Raw genomic sequence first — 18,749 nt, 5'->3', positions numbered from 1 at the left:
CCACGGTGCTCCCCCACTCTGCCCACCTTCGTCCGAGTCCATGGCTCCTCCTGCCCTCCTTCTCTTTTCTAAAGTAATTTTCCTCAGTTGGCCTCCTGATAGGAGCTCAAGAATATACACTCAGGTTATATTGTTCTAATGAGAACCGGGGCCTTGGGTTTTTATGTTGCTGTTTGGGGAAAGACCCACATATGCCAGGTCCTCAAACAACATTTTGTTCCACATTGTCTCATTATAACATAGATGAGGGGGAGAAATGGATTCCCAGCTGGGGCCACTGCCTGTGTGCAGTTTGCACATTGTCCTCTCCCCACGGCTGTGTGGTTTATCTTTGGGTACTCCACTGTCCCCTACTTCCCAAAGCTCTGCATGTTAGCTTCATTGATATGTCTAAATAGTCCCAGCCAGAGAGAGACAGAGAGAGAGAAGGAATGTGTGTGCCCTGCAACGGGATAGCGCCTGGACAGGGTGAGTTCCCATCCAGCACCCTGAGCTGCTGGGACAGGCCTCAGCCACCTGCAACACTGGCCTGGAATAAGGGGGTTAAATAATGATCTTATATTTATTAATCCACCCTAACTGTACACATAGCTCAAGTTTATTCCCATGTTTAATATTAATAGTGCTTTGGGTCTCTATACAGAAATTTAATGTTTCTGTGACCACAAATACACTATAGGAACTTAACTCTTGTTTATATCAATCAGCCTAGGGTAAAATGGGTAGCATTACACATCACTTTGTTTAAAGTTGCAGGTTCCAGGAACCTATCTATGTTGTTGAGAACTTAACTGTACTTTGGAAATCTGGAAAGGAGGTAAGAGGATGTTCACGGCTATGAAAACTAAGAAGCCTAATGAGCCTTCTTGCTCAATTAAACACACACCAGTGGGCAAAGCTGCTTTTCTTCTTTCTCACTCAGGCTCAGCTATGTCTATGCCCAGAGCTGACACCATTAACTATAGCAGAGTTGGTTCATTTTGAATGAGGTGTTAAAAGTTGCTTTCTTTAAAAAAAAATAAAAATAAAAATAAAAAACAAAACCAAGCCCTGTAAAAACCCTAACTCAAATAAAAATGCAGCTCCAACAGGGGAGATGTTACAAACCTTCCCCTGGTCCACCTGATTCCAACCAAGCAGTCCCCTCTATACCAGAATGACTCTGCTCCAAAGTATGGTCCCAGCTTCCAAAAGCACGTGTTCCTGGGGACTGGTACTTGCTTCACACTGGAGGTTAGGTATCTGCCTAGTTTGGAAGCCTTCCATCCTGGGTCTTTACTACTTTGGTATGATTTGGGTTTGTGTCCCAGCCCAAAAATCATCCTGAAATATAATCCCTAATGTTGGAGGAGGGGCTTGTTGGGAGGTGACTAGATCATGGGAGTGGACTTCTCCCTTGTTGTTCCTGTGAGAGTGAGCCCTCATGAGACCTGGTTGTTTAAAAGTGTGTAACACCTCCCCTCTCTCTTTTTCCTCCTTCTCCGGCCATGTAAGATGTGCTTGCCTTCCCTTCACCTTCTGCCATAATGATAAGTTTCCTGAGGCCTCTCTAGTCATGCTTCCTGTACAGCCTGTAGAAATGTGAATCAATTAAACCTCTTTGCTTTATAAATTACCCAATCTCAGGTAGCTCTTTATAGCAGTATAAAAATGAACTAACACAGCCTTGAAATCTCATTTTCCAGGAAGCCTTTCCAGCCCTTTGACACTCAGCCCTAAAAGCTGATGATTTCATTCATTCAACAGTGTGTTCCCAGCTCACAGCACTGGGCATGAAACATGTACTCCATAGACACTGGATGAGATGAATATGTAAAAGAAATGGAAGACTTCTTATAAGCCAGCTTTTTAAAGTACCAAGTTTTTGTTAATCAAGTATCATCAAATTTAAAACATATCAAATGACATTATCACAGCATGCTAAAAAGGCAGAAAGCTTTCAATTAAGATTCCCAAGGTATAAAGCTGTCAGTGAAGTTAGAGACATAAGCCACAAAGAGTTGTGCCAGGCTAAGAAACAGAAGCAGCTGCAGGCCTGCTACGATGTGGGCTGTAGCGGGACTGGTCATTCACTGTATCCCTGCCACCTCCCAAGGGCAAGCACACACCACCCACCCCTCTGTTCTGACTGGGCACACACCATGCCTGGTAAAGCAATTCCAAGGGGAAGAAAAGTCTACAGATTCTTTCAACATCAACACGGACTTTCTGTAAAGGCAAGATGTTGTATCCTAGGGACGTAACAGTTGAGATTCCACTGTAGCTCTGAGGCTGAAACCAGGAGGGCTGTTGCTTTCTTTTCAGCAGTCCTCTGTACCCTGCATGCAGCAAGGCCCTCTTTAACTCCATCAAGGAACAAACACAAACAGAACAAAATAATAGGAAAATTAGAAAACAGAATAGTCAGTTTTTAGGGCTGAGCCCCAAAGAGAAGACGGAAGGGTCAGAGAGGAAGGGAGAAAGAGTATCCATAGAGGTTACCTTTTGCTTCATGTCCCATATTGCCTCTGTCTACTTAAGACAAGAGGACTTACGAGAACAATGTTGTGGTAATTTAAAAACTCCTCAACATCACCTATAATCAACAAACTGACTGTAGGAAGCTCCTGCTGCAACATGGTAATGAGGACCATAACCCACATGTGTTCATGCAAAAAAAAGAAAAAGCTAACTTTCAGTCTTGTAAGAAAACAATCAGATCATCAGATTGACGGGCATTCTATGATACCACTAACTTGACTCCCTCAAAATGGCAATCTCACAAGAGACAAAATGGAAGGAGGGAGGTTCTGTTCTTGATTAAGAGAGTCAAAAGACATGAAAACTAAATATAATATATGAGCCTTGACTGGATCTGGGACTAAAGAAAAGCAACCAAGGACATTAATGGGACAGTTGGGGAAACTTGAATACGGATTGTGGATTGTCACTGCTGCATCAGTGGTGAAATTCTCAGGTTTATTGTAGGAAAGGTTCCTTCTTAGAGGTTTATGCGTATGTCTTTAGGGGGTGAAGCATCATGATGTCTGCAAATTTTAAATGGCTCAGGAAAAATGTATACACAAACACACATGAGAGCGAGAGAGGAAAAAAAAACAAAATGTGGCAAAATGTTAACAAGTGGTTGATTGAGATGAGTGGTTTATGGAGGTTTGTTTTAGCTTTTCTGTAAGTTTGAAGATTTTTAAGATAAAAAGTTGAGAAAACACATACCTCAGCATTCTAGGCAAGAAGGTCTTACATGGTCTGGATATGCTGCAGTGGAGACTTAACATGGAGACCACAAGATGACCAATTCTCAGTGCAGCCATCAGAACAAGAGTGCTCTCCTGCAAGTGTGTCTGCCACATCCAAATGATCACTGAGTACACAGGCACAAGGAGGCAGAGAAATTCCAGGCAGAAAAGGGCAGGGTCCCTGGCGAAGCCCCACCGTGAAGCCTAGAATCATGGCCCAAAGTGAGAACATGCGTTCTTTTTTCCCCTCACTGGGATGCTGGCTTTTCCAAAACCACCCATGGTCTGCCCTGCCTCCTGTCCTCTATCCTTAAAAACCCTGACCCAACTGGCAGAGAGCAGAGATGCGGAGAAGAGGAGAAGCTGCTGGAGGTCAGAGACTGTGGTTTGATGTCGGAGAGCAGCAGCTTGACTTCAGACCTATGGCTTGACAGCACTGCTTCGAAGAGTCTGCCTGGGGACTGCCAGAATCCAGGGGAAGATCACCTTCTCATTCCATCCCCCTTCTAGCTCCCTTTCCTGCTGAGAGCCACTTTTATTGGCAATAAAATTCTCTGTATTCACCACCCTTCGATTCTTTGTGTGACCTGATTTTTCTTGGATGCCAAACAAAAGCTTGGGTGACATGGATGCAGATGATAAAGGCTGTCACACTGAGCCTCTGCCCTCACTGGTGGAGGGCCCATTGAGCTGTTTAACACCTAAGCTGTCCACAGATGGATGGCAAAGCTAAAAGAGCACTGTAACACATGCCCCCTGGGGTTTTGGGGGTTGCAGGTCCTCCCCTGCAGAAGTTGCCAAGGGCCATCATGGAGTTTTGCTCCTGCTGGTGCTCAAAAGCGCTTGGTCTGGCTCCTGCACCTGCTCACCTGCATGCTCCCCCTCCATCAAGGGGTTGAGAGATGCAAGCTGAGTAAGCAAGGCACCCCTGTGAGGAGGCCTGCGAAGGGGTCAAGGAAAATGTTCTATTTCGACATCAGGGTGAGGGGCCTGAGAAGTGCCAGACGCCACCCCACCACATTCTGACTCTATAGATCTCTGTGTTTCTTTTCTCAAAGCAATTGAGGCTGTGTTTTCAGGGCTTCTATTTTAGCAAAATCTTACCAGCTGGAGATTTGTTTTCATTTTCACTGTTGCCACTTTGGATTTCTGACACAGTTTGTTTCTGTGAAACAGCAAACTTGGTCATAAATATGAAGCAATAAGGAAGATAACCTAACGTCAACTCCAGGAAGCTGTCCTCAAGGGCTGTAAGCCTCTGCTGGCCTTGGTGCCCATCTAGGATCCCCCGCTCTGCTCTGCCACTGCACCCCCATATAACTCCCAGCCATCCACCTCCAGCCTCGGTGGCATTAAAGTTCTGTCAGCGGCTGCTAGAGAGCAAGGTTTTGATAATACATATGTGAAAAAAAATTCAAATCTACATGTAATCATTTTACTTATTTGATGACTGAGCACCTAAATTGGCACAGCTTTAAAATAAAAATGATATCCAGTTTTGCAAAAGATGGGAGGAAACCTTTGGGGTAGAGAGCAGGTAGCAACTGACAACATGCAAAAAAAAACTTCATCATTCAATACCTTTGAGAAGTAATCCTGAAGAAATAGTTAGAAGCATGTTTAGAGGATAAATTCCAACCCCGTTTTTGTGCCTCGGTGGCTCTCTGTCACCACTGACCACAGCCTAGCTCTCAGGCCTTGCCCTTGCCCACTTTCTGCCAGGCTCACTAACCTCTAGTCCCAATGGCCCTTTCTTAGTCCCTGGGTCACCTGTGGCAGCTCCAGATCCCCTTTAGACAACCAGGCTGTCTCCTGCCCTTGAGAGCAAACAGTGGGTCCTCCATTAGAACTCACCCCAGGCCTTATGGCCCTCATGCTAACAAGAGTGAGAGGATTTCCACGCCACCATCAGGAAGGGAAGATGTGGTTCTGGCATCCAAATGTGATCTACAAAATATTTTCTCATAGCAGCAATGTTCACAGTGATGGCTGGGGATGCAGTAACACCACCAGCAAAGTCCCAAAGTTATTTCATGACACATTACATGGACTTTCTGAGGCTGGTTTCAGAAGCTAACATTCCTTTATTATAACGCAGGTTTTAAGAAAAAAATATGTCATGAATTTCAAATAACCAAAACCAAATCAACCTTCTATTAGAAGACATGGTCTGTTTAGAAAATAAAGACTGCTTATATTATTAACAGGAGTTCATGAATTCCAAGAATTGTGTGAGTAAATGCAATACATTAATGCCTTTCCATTTCCATCTCATACCGCAAGTCTTTTTTGGAAACTGAAAAGTTATGGAATGACAGAATTTGGGGAAAATATTCCAAAGTAACACAAACTAAAGTAGAACAATAACCTTTCCTCCTCTCAACCCTGGTTACTCTAAGGAAGGTTCTGGAACAACTTTAGGGGGTTCTCCTCAGTCGCTTAGCTCTGCTACCATTCACAAACAGGTCTTGTTTGACCAGGCTCAGATTCCTGGGAGAAAACACACAGTCACAGTCACAGAGAGTGCTCTAGTGAATCAATGTTCAAACTGTTAGCTGGTGCTCAGGGATGATCCATATTGTGACCCTCCCCAGAGAAATTACGCTGCCCAAATAAAGAAAAGAAAAAGGTAACAAAGAGCTTGGCCTGTTACATCAACTAGTTAGGGTACAACTTTCAGTCCGGTCTAACCTTTTCAGTCTGTGGACTAGAGGATAACTGACTATCTAGCCACCTCATTCCTAGCAAAAATCGAGTATTCTCCAGACAGCCTGCCTTACCTGTGCAAACACTTCTCTCCATGTCTGCAGAAACTGCTTTTGGAAGAGACAGGGCTGCCTTTCCCTGCCCCGATGCTCTCTCCTCACTCTGAGTGGCTGCTGGGCACTTGTAAACACTTTTTTCCTGAAGCCATTAAGCCTCATCAGCCACTAAGCCAGGAAAATCTGGCTTTAGCATTAAACATATTTCATAGTCACAACTGCACCAAAAAGCCAGGTTTCATGTGTAAATTCTTCCTTGGTTGCCCTCCAAAAACCAATCATAGAGAGGAAAAATCTAAGTGATCATACCAGCAAGCAAGGTATTCTAAGTATAGAATATTTAACATAAGAGTAGATTTCAACCCTAAGGGTATAAACCTCAACCCTGAGGGTATAATGGTTTGATATTTCAACCCTGAGGGTATAATAGTTTGATATTGCTAAGTTCCAGGAAAATAAAAATTTGTCACCCCAAATCAGAAGAGATCTCAAAATAGCAGAACGCTTCACTGGCTGTGCAAAGGCCCATACAATCAGGGATTTTGTTTGTTTTGGAAACAACTGCTCCAGAAAAGCAACACTGTTGCATTAACAGAGGTGGGAAAATGATCAGCAGGAGCGCACACCAAAAATGCTCTAACATGCATGGCAATGAGCCCAGGTGCACACATCTGTGCTCTGCTCTATTGCAATACCCACAATCATTGGGTCCAAGTGCATTGTTTCGATTATGATATGAGGGGATACAAAATCTGATTACAAATGCTTCGCTATTAAGCCAGGTGCTTGTGACGGCACAGCTGCTCCCCACTTCCTCCATCAGCCCTAGAGACCTCAAAGGACTGCAGTAAGCAAACGACATCAACCACTGGCGTGTTTTCAAAGGAAAGTCATCTATACAAACACAGGCAGCAACAACAAAAACAACTTGGCTGTGTGGCCCTGGACAAGTGACTTACCCTCTCTAAACTTCACTATCCTGATTTACAGACGAGGATATCCCCAGGGCATCCTTTGAGGTTGGGGAGTAAACATGAGGGATGCATAAATGCTTGACACAGAGTAAGTGAGCAAAGTGTCTTCGCTGGTATATCCAGCCTCTGCCGGATGGAGGACATAAACATTCTAAGTGATGACTCCTACCTTGGCCTTGTCCACTTAATTACCTTTATTTTCTGAACACCTGTGTGACCAGTTTTGAAGAGGTGATTTTCTTAAAAGATGCAATGTGACAGAGGCTGAAACTTTTCTCCTTTATTGGACTGCTTAGGTGAATCAAAGCACTTTTTAATTGGATTGTCCCTCCAGGCTCAGAAGGCAATGTCCAGGAACTAGTCTACTGAAGGGGCAGCTGAACTCTGATGGGTGGGGTGTGCAAATAAAAGAAAAGTGCTTTTTGGTGAAGCGAATAGGCTGGATTTAGACCTGTTATCTTTGGAGATCAGCAAATACAACTACAGCAAATTTTGCAGCTCAAGGAAACCTCTGTGTTACTAATGCAGGTTTGCAAATATAGCAACCACAATGAAATGGCTACTTTTAAATGATTTCCTATAATGGTGCTTATATATGGAAGCTTTTTTCCCTATTGAAGGAATTTAATTGGAAAATGGCAAAGGAATAAGAAGAGTCAGATGGCCAGTTCCGACGAACAAACACACTGCGCCGTGTGAGCAGCCTTAATGAACTCCTTGTTGTGCCCAAGTCCTCCTGGGGGATCTTGCAGAGCTGCCCCTGCTCAGAGCACCCTCCTCCTCACCTGCTCCACACCCACTCAGCCCCGGATTCCTGCTCAGCTGTGACCTCTGGGAAGCATTCTTCCATGCTCCTGCCCGAGGGTATTGCCAGGGCCACTGCAGGCCTGCTTCGGGGTCATAACTGCACTGTGAGGTCTTCCCTGGGGACCTATCTGCATCCTCCAAAGAACTGTGAGCTCTGGGATGGGGTTTGTTCACTGCTGCTCAAGCATCTCCTATGTGCAGGCACTATGCAGGTGAAGTCCCTGACCGCATGGAGCCTGCACTCTGATATGACAGCCAGAAACACACAAGGAAATGAGTACAAACACAGGATCAACAGGGAGTGCTCCATGCTATGAAGGAAAATGAAGCAGGGAAAGGGAGGTGAGTGGCTCCATGAGAGTGAGGGATGCGGCAGGACTCTAGAGGGGAGGGCGGGGGGCCTCTGTGGAGACAGCGGGTGAGGAAGGAGGGCTCCAGGCCCGACGGAACAGCCAGCACAGAGCCCTGGGGCAGGGGAACCAGTTTAGGTTGGAGGCACAGTAAGTCAGGAGGCCAGGATGGCTGGAGCTGGAAGGAAAACAGGACAAAAGGCCAAGGAGGAGGCCAGAAGCAGGGAGTGCCCTGTTGGCTGCATGCTGAGGAATCGAGAGGTCACTCTAGGCTTGAAGGACTCGAGGGTGGGCACGCAGTGACCTGCCAGCAGGTTCTGTCTTTCATCCCCAGTACCTAGCACAGCCCCAAGTGCGTTTGCTGACTAACTGAAAAAAGGCTTCTATGTGTGGGCAGAGAACACGTGCCAACATGGGGCAGGGAAGGTCACTCCTCTCCAGGAACTCAATTTTCTCAGGAAAGAGGCTACCGCCAGTCACAATTATCCTGTGTATTTTAAAATGAGAAACAGAGTAAAAGAATGGTTTGGGAGAATGAGGATGCCCCAAGGCGCAGGCAGGAAGACTCTGGCTTCTGTGTGGGGCCCAGGACTACAGATGCCATCTCATGTCAGCAGGCCCAAGAAGTCCTGCAGAATGACATCCACATAAGTGGGTTTATCCCTGCATTTCCCAAACTTACTTAATTAGGAAACTTTGTTCCAGTGCAGGTCACTTATTAATTCCATAAAATACAATTTGAGAGAAGTGAATAGATGAATCAATACAGGGCTGACACTCTGCAATGATGAGCAATTTCTAGGCTGTTTAAATCTGTCTGGCTGCCTAAGGCTGGATGACAACAGAGTCCTGAAGCTTGGGGCTGGAGGGTTAGAGATTTAGGACGCCAGTATGAACTTAGCATGCTGGTATGAACCTGGCACATGCATGGTCTGGTTGCGGGGAACTGTGTGTATTGTAACATAAAGCCCAGGGTCTGGCTTCAGTTTAGTTGGGGGAATTGTCTTCACTCCTCAACGCACTTCTGCCTGGCTTAAGCTGCTACCAATCTACAGCTCTCAATGGCTTTGACGCATTTCATTTGGACTTAGATGTAATCCAGACTTCTGATCACTCCTTCCTTATTAGAGCCTCCTCTGCCCCACTGGCTTCCAGAACACCATTCTCCTCATTTTATTTCTACATCTTTGGCTAGCTGATTGGTGCACTGGTTGACTACCTCATTTATCCATGCCCACTACTCTCTTTAAAGACATGTTATGTGCCAGGCCCTTTCACTGCCTCTGAAGATGTGCTAGGAGATGAAACAAACACACCTCCGCCTAGTGGAATTTAGTAGGAGAGTCAGTCAAGCAAATAAATACTATTACATAATTTAAAACGTCAACGTGATAGAAAGATACAAATAGGACAATGACGGAGTCAGCAGTTATCATCTGCAAACACCCAGATGTCTCCCAGCTGCTTTTCTTCAGCCCAGGGTTAGAGATTTATGAAGCCTGTATGAACTTAGCATGTCGGTATGACCTTAGCATGCATGGTCCGGTTGCAGGGAGTTGTGTGATTGTAACGTAAATATGCACAACTTTAGTTCCCTAATTGAATGAAAAGGTCCTCTTGGTTTTTTAACTGAATACCTACTGCCTTCTAAAGCATCTCTGCTTGAATACTTCAAGACACTATAAACCCATGGACAAACAAAACATACAATCTCCATCTATCATACCGTTTCTGCCCCAAGCAAAACAAAACTCAAAGCAAAACCACCTGGTCCTACTTCTTATGTGCCCTACTGGCGAGTGGCCCTGTTGTCCATCTATTGTGCAAAAGAAACTCTTAGGGGTATATACACCCCTGCACCTTCAATCGGTTTCCAGTCCTTCGGCAAATCTTGCCAATTTTACACCTTTATTAAATCGCAGCTGCCACCACCTTAACCCTAGCAACAGTTTTGCCCATCTAGACTTCTGCAGTAGTTTCTGGGCTAGCCTCCTCAACTCATTCTTTATCTATGGATTCTTTCTCCACACTACAGAGTGACTGATTCAAAATGCAAATCTGATTATCTCATTCCCTTCCCCTACTATTAAAATCTTTCAGTAGCCTCTTGTGGATCTTTGGGTAAAGGCTAAACATGGTCTCCAGAGCGGCCTGTAAGGCTCTGCATGGTCTAGTTCCTGCCTACCTCTACAGTCCCCCCTCACACCTCTGTACCGTCCTTCCATGACCATCTTCTGTCACCTTAAATGCATTCCTCTCCCTCACTGGATGCTATCTCTTCCTTGACCTGCTTAATTCCTACTGATCCTCCAGATCTGAGGTCAAATGACTCCTAGAGGAAGGCTTCTTGTAATCCTAGACTGAATCAAATTTCTTTGGATACACTCTAATAGTACTGTGTTCCATAATGTTGTAGCACTTACAGGATTTTAATCAAACCCTAATATGTAATATTTGATTAAAATCTCTCTCTCCGGCCGGGCACGGTGACTCACACCTGTAATCCCAGCACTTTGGGAGGCCGAGGCGGGTGGATCACGAGGTCAAGAGATCGAGACCATCCTGGTCAACATGATGAAACCCCGTCTCTACTAAAAATACAAAAAATCAGCTGGGCATGGTGGCGCGTGCCTGTAATCCCAGCTACTCAGGAGGCTGAGGCAGGAGAATTGCCTGAACCCAGGAGGCAGAGATTGCGGTGAGCGGAGATTGCGCCATTGCACTCCAGCCTGGGTAACAAGAGTGAAACTCCGTCTCAAAAAAAAAAAAAAAAATCTCTCTCTCCAACAAAATTTTAACTTCCGAGAAAACTCACTATAACACTCAAGAAAACTCACTATACGCACTCTTCTTTCTCCTGCTTCTTCTTCCATCTCTCCCATACATCTGAACATGTCCTAAGATATGATGCTCCTCCCTCTTTTGACTCCACACCCTTCAACTGCAGGGATCACCTTAGCTCAGAACTTCCAAGCCTCTTCCCTCAACCTCGATCTCCTTCCAAATATCCAGGTAGGCAAGACCAGTGGTTCTGCAACATTTTGACTCAACTCACAGTTAGAACATTCATTTGACAACTTACTACCTACAAAGATGCAAGAAACAAATTTCATTAAACAATATTATCGCTCGCTTTCCTATTTGCTTTTATTTAAAAAATACTTTTTCATATAATTTCAAGACCCAATACAAGGTCACAACCTGCAATTTAAAATATACCATACCAGATATTTACCCATGGGTATTTCTCTGCAACCTCAAACATAATATGACTATTTCCCAACTCATTTCTCAACGAAGCATCCTTACTAAGGAATATATGACCATTCTCTTAGTCACTTAGGAACAACACATTGGAGTCATTTTGGATTCCTCCTTCTCACCCAACCCAAGGAGCTGTTAGAACCTGCTGGGGTTCTTCCACTGCAGTGTGTTGGCCCCCATCCCATCCCTTCCTTCCCACCATCATAGTTCAGATATTACCGTAACTTGGAATACTGAAATGGCCTTTTAAACTGGCTCACTACTTCCAGAATTTTCAAATGTAAGTGACTTATGTTTGAATCACAATTGTATCAGGGCAGAAAGCTTCAGTTCCATTTTGACCAACAAAGTAATGTGTAAGGGACTGAAATACGTGTGACTTCATCCACTCAGCAAACTCCTTGAAAAATTAAATTTTAATTCAGGCTGCCTCACATTTATAAAATTTCTATTACAATTCAGAAACCAAACTCTGGCTTGGTGGTAAGGGCAGGCAGACTCACCCATGTCAGCGGTGACCATGGTAGACTGGTTTTCGGGGATGGAGACGGAGGTCTGGTCTTGGTCCATGCTTCGAGAGTCCTCGTTGACCTCATGTTGACTCTGGCTGAGCTCTGATCGCAGTTCTGAGTACTCATCTTCCTCCCTGAGGAAAAAAGGAGAGTTATCCACCACTGAAAGAGGATATAAGATACGCCTCTAGAGAATATGTCTTTTAAGGACAAGAAAAAAACATGCAGAGAGAAAACAGATTTCTGCCTCAGGCCACATGGACCAGGATTCCTCTCAGGCCAAATAGATGGTCATATCTATGTTTGTGAGTGAAGCTGAAAGATTGCTTCTGTGTCCATATAACATACGCATGTATTGAATGAGATTCATCTATCAGCCTGCAGAAACTCTTCCCCTCTAAAGATTTCCTGAAGAAACTAGATTCCTTCACCTCCTCAAATTCCAAGGGGAAAAAGAACTAAGACTAATAGCACTGAGACTACTATGAACCAAATAACTAAGAGTCTAGCACACAGCAACACCATGCTCCACCACCCGGAGGAGCTCACAGGGGCTTCCTTCTTGGAGGAGGCTGAAGGTTGGGGATAGGTTTGGAGCTATTGGGAAACCAGCACCTCATCAGTGCAGATGAAACTAGACTTTTTTGAAAGGTATATGGATCAGCATGTCCAAGACAGACTAGGCTTCCCCAAAGAAAGTAGGTAGAATTAGGGGGTAGGAAGAGAGGATGTAATGGGGAGAAAACAGAACACTGAGGGAGAGAACACCACTCAATGGTCTATTTCCTTTAATTTGCACATGAAAACAAGAAGACAACATTTAAACCCCACTGGGTTTTATTTGTATATACACATCTACCTCTTCTCAGCCCTTCAGCCTCTAGTCTCTCCATTGTACTATTAGCGAGCTGGGAAACTTAGGACTGCAATATGAATTTCAGAGCATGTGTACTGTCCCCTTCCCCTGCCACCACCATCACCACACATACACTCACCACAGGCACAGAGGGAGCAAAATGAACCCTCTTTGAAAGACCTATTTTGCAATTGAGCCAGGAGGGGAAACTGTCAGGGGATTTAATTGGGAGTAGAAAGCCCACTCAGGTCTGCTCAGCTTCAAGGGCAGGGTGTCTGTGAAGAAAGCTAGGAATAGGAGAAATCTTCTCAGCCTGGAATTCATTTTAAGTTGTCAACAACCAGAGGAGAAGAAAGTCTACAGTGTTGGATTCTGGGTGAAGCAAGATGATGAGTGGTGATCATTAGGGTTTAGGGAGGCAAGTGGGAGACACACCTATAAATCAGAGGAATGTGAAGAACAGAAATCTTAGTTCTCTCAAGATATCAAATTTCTCCCAGGAAAGGGATTCAGCTGAGCCCCTGCTTTATAAGGTATTGTTAATAAAAGCTACCCAGAAAACTGGGAAAGCTTTATGCAGATATAAAGCCCCACACATGCAAAATATGAATTAGATAGTGATGAAGGCCAAAAAAACCAGACTGATGTTCTATGAATGAGTTAATTATTAGACATCTGCAAAAGTCAATAATAATTAGGTTTAGGAGAGAAAACGATTAAAAAGCACTCTTAAGTGCCTTTTTGGGCTACAGAATAATTGTTCACTGATAGATACATTAGCTCTCCTTTCAGTCAGCACTTAAAATTCTGATTTTAGTTAAGGGGGGATTGTGTGTATGATGAATAAATTACCTTTGTTACATGGCCAACGTAATCAGCTTTGGCTCAGTTGAGACTTTTTTCCAGCCAAGAAAGCAAGTGATAAATGCTACTGCTGTTTCCTTGGTATAAATGGCATTTGCAAAATCTTTAATAGCCACCTTAAACTCTCCTGGCTTGGCAGGTCCCAAAACATATAGTTCCTGCCAAATCTCCTGCTTTGTACTGAATTACTTCTAGAGATTACTAGGATGAACTTTATGAAGGAGTGAAGCAGGAAGGTATGGGAGAGGGAAGCTGTTATTGTAAAAGCATTCCCTCATGAGGTCAGAGAGTAGTCTGAAGGAGAATCATACCACATTAGGCAGAAGGTTTTCTGTGTCATAAAATGCAAACTAAAAATCCCCATTCAATGTATTTGAGCACCAAAACAAAGACAGGAACACAAGGACTGTACAGATTCTGTCTTCAAGGAGACAGAGATGTTCACAACCTAAGAAGGAGGCTGTGGGTGAACCCAGGTGCAATGCCTGAGGCTGCCAGTGGGGAGCGACCACAGAAGATCTCCTGGGTGGAGCAGCGCTCAAGATGAGTCTCAAGGCAAGTAGATTTCAGTTATGTCACGAGTGTGGAATAGCACAGGCAAAGGCTCAGAGGAGCTGCAAACGTGCAGAACTTGGAGAGGAGCAAGTGGTTCGCTATGGCTGAAACCAAAACATGGCACAGGATGGAAACGTGAGGCTGGAGAGGTACTTGGGGTAGTTTGAGCAAAAGGAAAATATATTGCACTGGAGGACGGAAATAATCAGGGTTAGATGGAAGAAATAAAAATACAACGTGGGAAGTCTAGGAATTCAGGGTAAGGAGTAAATATTCCCAAGGTCTTGTGTGGGAACAGATAAAATGAGAAGAAGAGAAATATCCTAGAATAAAAACAACACATGCCAACAAAGTATACAGTAATTAGAGGTGGAAAGCTACCTTTCGAGAACAGGGAAGATTTTGTGCCACAAAAAATGAAGTATAAAAAGGTTAAACTGAGCTTAAATATTAGAAAGTTCATGCAGCCTTGTTGTGTCGCCCACTGACTTTAGTAAAAAGTCACAGAGCTGCATATCCTTATCTCTCATTGGCATCATTCCTGACGGGAGGCTGTAATCTGGGACTGGGAAATGACAAAGGCAATTCTCAAAGGACCCTCCTGACAATCAATTTGTGATTGCAGTATATGTGGCAGGCTGATGATTGGGGGCCTTCCCTACCGTTCAGGAACACTGTTCCACCAGGAGCAATGGATTAAGTAAAAAAAAACACTAAGAGTCCCTGGCAGTTTTACCAAGACAAGATTTTGAGTTGTGCTTCTGCAGTGGCTCTGCACAGCATGGACGGTGCCTGGCGAGGACGTCTGGCTAATGGTGTAGCAGCAACAGCATCTCAAGATGACTTCTGTTTGTTGTATATACAGACCTTCTTCTCAAGCAATAACTTATTTCTTTTGGAAAAAATGCCTCCCCCCCCCCAAAAAAAAAAAACAACTGCTAGTGCTGGTGATGAAAAAGATGAAAATGTAAAAACACAAAAAAGTGGCCATTTAAAACCAGAAAAATGGCAGCTGCGATAAACTGATCAATGTTGAAAGTGACACCGTAGCGGTAGGTTTGTAACACTGGAATGACAAGGCTCTCAGGTGTTTCTCCATGGAACATAAGGGTCACTTCAGAGGCTTCCAATTGCATGTTATTTCATTCACTTAGAAGCATCTGTGAAGTGCTTCCAAGTTGCTTTAGGAGATGCAATGATTAATGTTTGTTCCTAGCTTAAACAACAAAGCACAACAAATGCTCCTAAGGAGGCAGGCATTAGGTTGGACACTTGCCTATGTAATGACCAGCAGTGGCAGAAAAGTCACAGGCTGGCAGACTGGAAAGGATTTTAAAGACTGTCTTTGCCAGGACCCCAACTTTATTTTATAAATGAGACAAATGGGGCTTGGAGAGGCAACTTACCTAAGATTATGCAACCATTGCTAGCACAGCCTAATTCCTAAATTTTGTACCAATCAGACAACATGTAGTTGACCCTTGAACAACATGGGTTTGAACTGCATGAGTCCATTTATATGCAAATTTTCTTTCAATAAATATGTTTGAAAATGGTTTGGAAATTTGTGACAACTTGAAAAAAAACTCACAGATGAATTGTGTAGCCTAGAAATAAAAAAAAACTAAAAAGGTATATCATGAATTCATGAAATATATACGTTAGGTTGATGCAGAAGTAATTGCAGTTTTTGCCATTGAAAGTAATGCAAAAAAAAAAAAAAAACCCAGCTGCTTTTGCACAACCTAGTCGATACTAGTTTATGTGTTAATTGACTACTTATGTTATCTGTAAAGCTTCAAGTCAACAGTAGACTATTAGTAATTAAGTTTTTGGTGAGTCATAAGGTATATGTGGATTTTTAATTGCACAATGTAGGGGAGGGGTTGGTGCCACTATCCCTCATATTGTTGGGGGGGTTTTAACTCTTATTTTAGGTTCATGAGTACATGTGAAGGTTTGTTATGCAGGTGAACTCATGTCATGGGGGTTTGTTGTACAGATTATTTCATCACCCAGCCCAATACCCAGTGGTTATCTTTTTTGCTCCTCTCCCTCCTCCCAATCTTCACCCTCAAGTAGGCCCAGTGTCTGTTGTTCCCCTCTTTATGCCCATTTGTTATCATTCAGCTCCCATACACAGTATTTGGTTTTCTATTCCTGCGTTAGTTTGCTAAGGATAATAGCCTCCAGCTCCACCCATCTTCCTGCAAAAGACATGAGCTTGTTTTTTAATGGCTGCATAGTATTCCATGGTGTATACGTACCATATTTTCTTTATCTAATTTGTCACTGATGGGCATTTAGGGTGATTCCATGCTTTTACTATTGTGAATGGTGCTGCAATGAATATTCACATGCATGTGTCTTTATGGTAGAATGCTTTGTATTCCTCTTGGTATATACCCAGTAATGGGATTGCTGGGCTGAATGGGGAGTTCTGCTTTTAGCTTTTTGAGGAATTACCATACAGCTTCCCACGACGACTGAACTAATTTACACTTCCACCAACACTGTAGAAGTGTTCCCTTTTCTTCTCTGCAACGTCAACAGCATCTGTTATTTTTTTTTACTTTTTAATAGTAGCCATTCTGACTGGTGTGAGATGGTATCTCACTGTGGTTTTGATTTGCATTTCTTTAATGGGCAGCAATATTGAACTTTTAAAAATATGCTTGTTGGCTGCATGTATTATCTTCTTTTGAAAAATGTCTGTTCGTGTCCTTTGCCCACTTTTTAACAGGGTTGTTTATTATCTCTTGTAAATTTGTCTAAGTTGCTTATAGATGCTGGATTGATCTTTGTCTGATGCACAGTTTCCAAATATTTATATAAGTTGTCTGTTTACACTGCTGATAGTTTCTTTTGCTATGCAGAAGCTCTTAAGCTTCCTTAGATGCCATTTGCCAATTTTTGCTTTTGTTGCTATAGCTTTCAGTGTCTTTGTCATGATATTCTTGCCCATGCCTCCACGCAGAATGATAATGCCTAGGCTGTCGCCTATAACCCTCACATTGTTTAAGGGTCAACTGTAATGTCATGACTGAAGGAAAAGATATTTCATTGTTGATTATTTTTAAAGATTCCTTCTCACTGGTTAGGTATAAAATTATTTAATCAGAAAAGGAAAAAGTCAATGGAAGTATAATTCTTAACCATGCTTTCCAGACTTCAAGCTGAAAGTACTATGCAGTCAACAGCATTTGATAGACTACCATGTCACTAACCATCGACGTATCTATTTTATTTTGGGTGCACATTCATGCCTTCCACTGAATTGAAATGATTTGTGGAAAAGACCCAGATAGTCATCTGCCTGCCTTGACAGCTGTCAGTCAACTGTGGCTATATAACCCACCCTACTAGACCTAGTGTGTTTTGGCTGAACTGCATTCTTTCTTCAATTAAAAGGAGATTTACCTTTAAATGGCTGGTTTTCTTTTAAAGAACAAAGTTTCTTTTTTTTAGTGACTGGAAGGAAATGTATTCCTTTTAGTTCTCTGAAAGAATCTATTACAGGAAATAAGTGATGAATAAAGTCCTAATTCTTTCTCCAATACAGTCTCCTCTTATTTTTTCATATAGCATAGAGAAGATCAAACTGATCTATGAATTGTTTAGTGAATAACTGAACAAATGAGATTTTGAAATGCTCTTTCATGAATATAACAATCCATTCTTGTCTTAACAAGAGTTGATATAAGTCTCGACCCATATTCAAGAACTTTCAAATATTAAAAAAAAGGTTTGATATAGACCAACACACAGGAAAACAGGAGAGAGAAACAGATCTGATCTTTCTGGGTTTTATTTTTATTTCATTTTACTTTTTAGATGTAAATTAATCAGAACAACATGTTTTGCTGGCAGACAAGGAGGTTTTGGTTACAATGTTTGAAATGCAACAACATGAACAGATGCCTGTGTGTTGTTGGCTGCACATACATCAAGATGTACATGTTACCAACAACACACAGGTAAGTGTGTACCCAAAGATCAGGAGAAAGATCAAGCTCCCGGTGCAGGCCTGAAACCTTAGGGGTCAGATTATATTACAGTAGACAGGGATTCTGAGATGTTATCTCTGTCCTCAAATGAGGGGGCATTTTGCAGACCCAGTAAGCAGAAGAGTTGAGTGCCAATGCTGAGATCCCAGAGAGAATAGGGGCCTGTGCCTTGGGGCTGCTGCTGTATGAGGTGAAAGGTGTGAGGGAGAGAGCTCAGGATAGGAGCCTAGGCTAAGGACAAATTCCGTGGAGGGAAAAGAAAATCTACAGTCTGCAGGGTCCTAGAGGTTTAAGAAGAGTGCATCAGGAAGGAAAGAGGACCTAGGGTCAAATGCTATAGAAAGGGACCAATGACAAGAAAAGGTCACTGGATTTTTCATTTAAGAAATCACTGGTGATTTTCAAGAAAGATGTTTCAGTCAGCTCAGGCTGTGATTAAAAAAAATACCATAGATAGTGTGGCTTAAACAACAGAAATTTATTTTGGATAAATAAATTTATCCAAATTTATCTTGGAGCCTAGATCCTCCAAGATCAAGGTCCAGCATTGCTGCTTTCTGGT

The 18,749-nt window shown here is 43.1% G+C and overlaps 1 protein-coding gene across 4 annotated transcripts in view; it reads right to left on the bottom strand.

Moving 5' to 3' along the window:
* MCC (MCC regulator of WNT signaling pathway) overlaps positions 1–18,749 on the bottom strand; it is a 460,356-nt gene that overhangs the window by 80,927 nt on the left and 360,680 nt on the right. For all 4 annotated transcript variants that reach the window (XM_017527172.2, XM_017527173.2, XM_017527174.2 and 1 more), the window contains one exon: positions 11,897–12,039. In XM_017527172.2, the coding sequence (XP_017382661.1) occupies positions 11,897–12,039 (143 nt within the window). The remainder of the gene's footprint in view (positions 1–11,896; positions 12,040–18,749) is intronic.

This window comes from Cebus imitator, unplaced genomic scaffold (assembly GCF_001604975.1).
Source record: "Cebus imitator isolate Cc_AM_T3 unplaced genomic scaffold, Cebus_imitator-1.0 Scaffold46, whole genome shotgun sequence".
Lineage (NCBI taxonomy): Eukaryota > Metazoa > Chordata > Mammalia > Primates > Cebidae > Cebus > Cebus imitator.
Note: the sequence above shows the minus strand (reverse complement) of the source record. Positions and strands in the feature narration are given on the sequence as shown.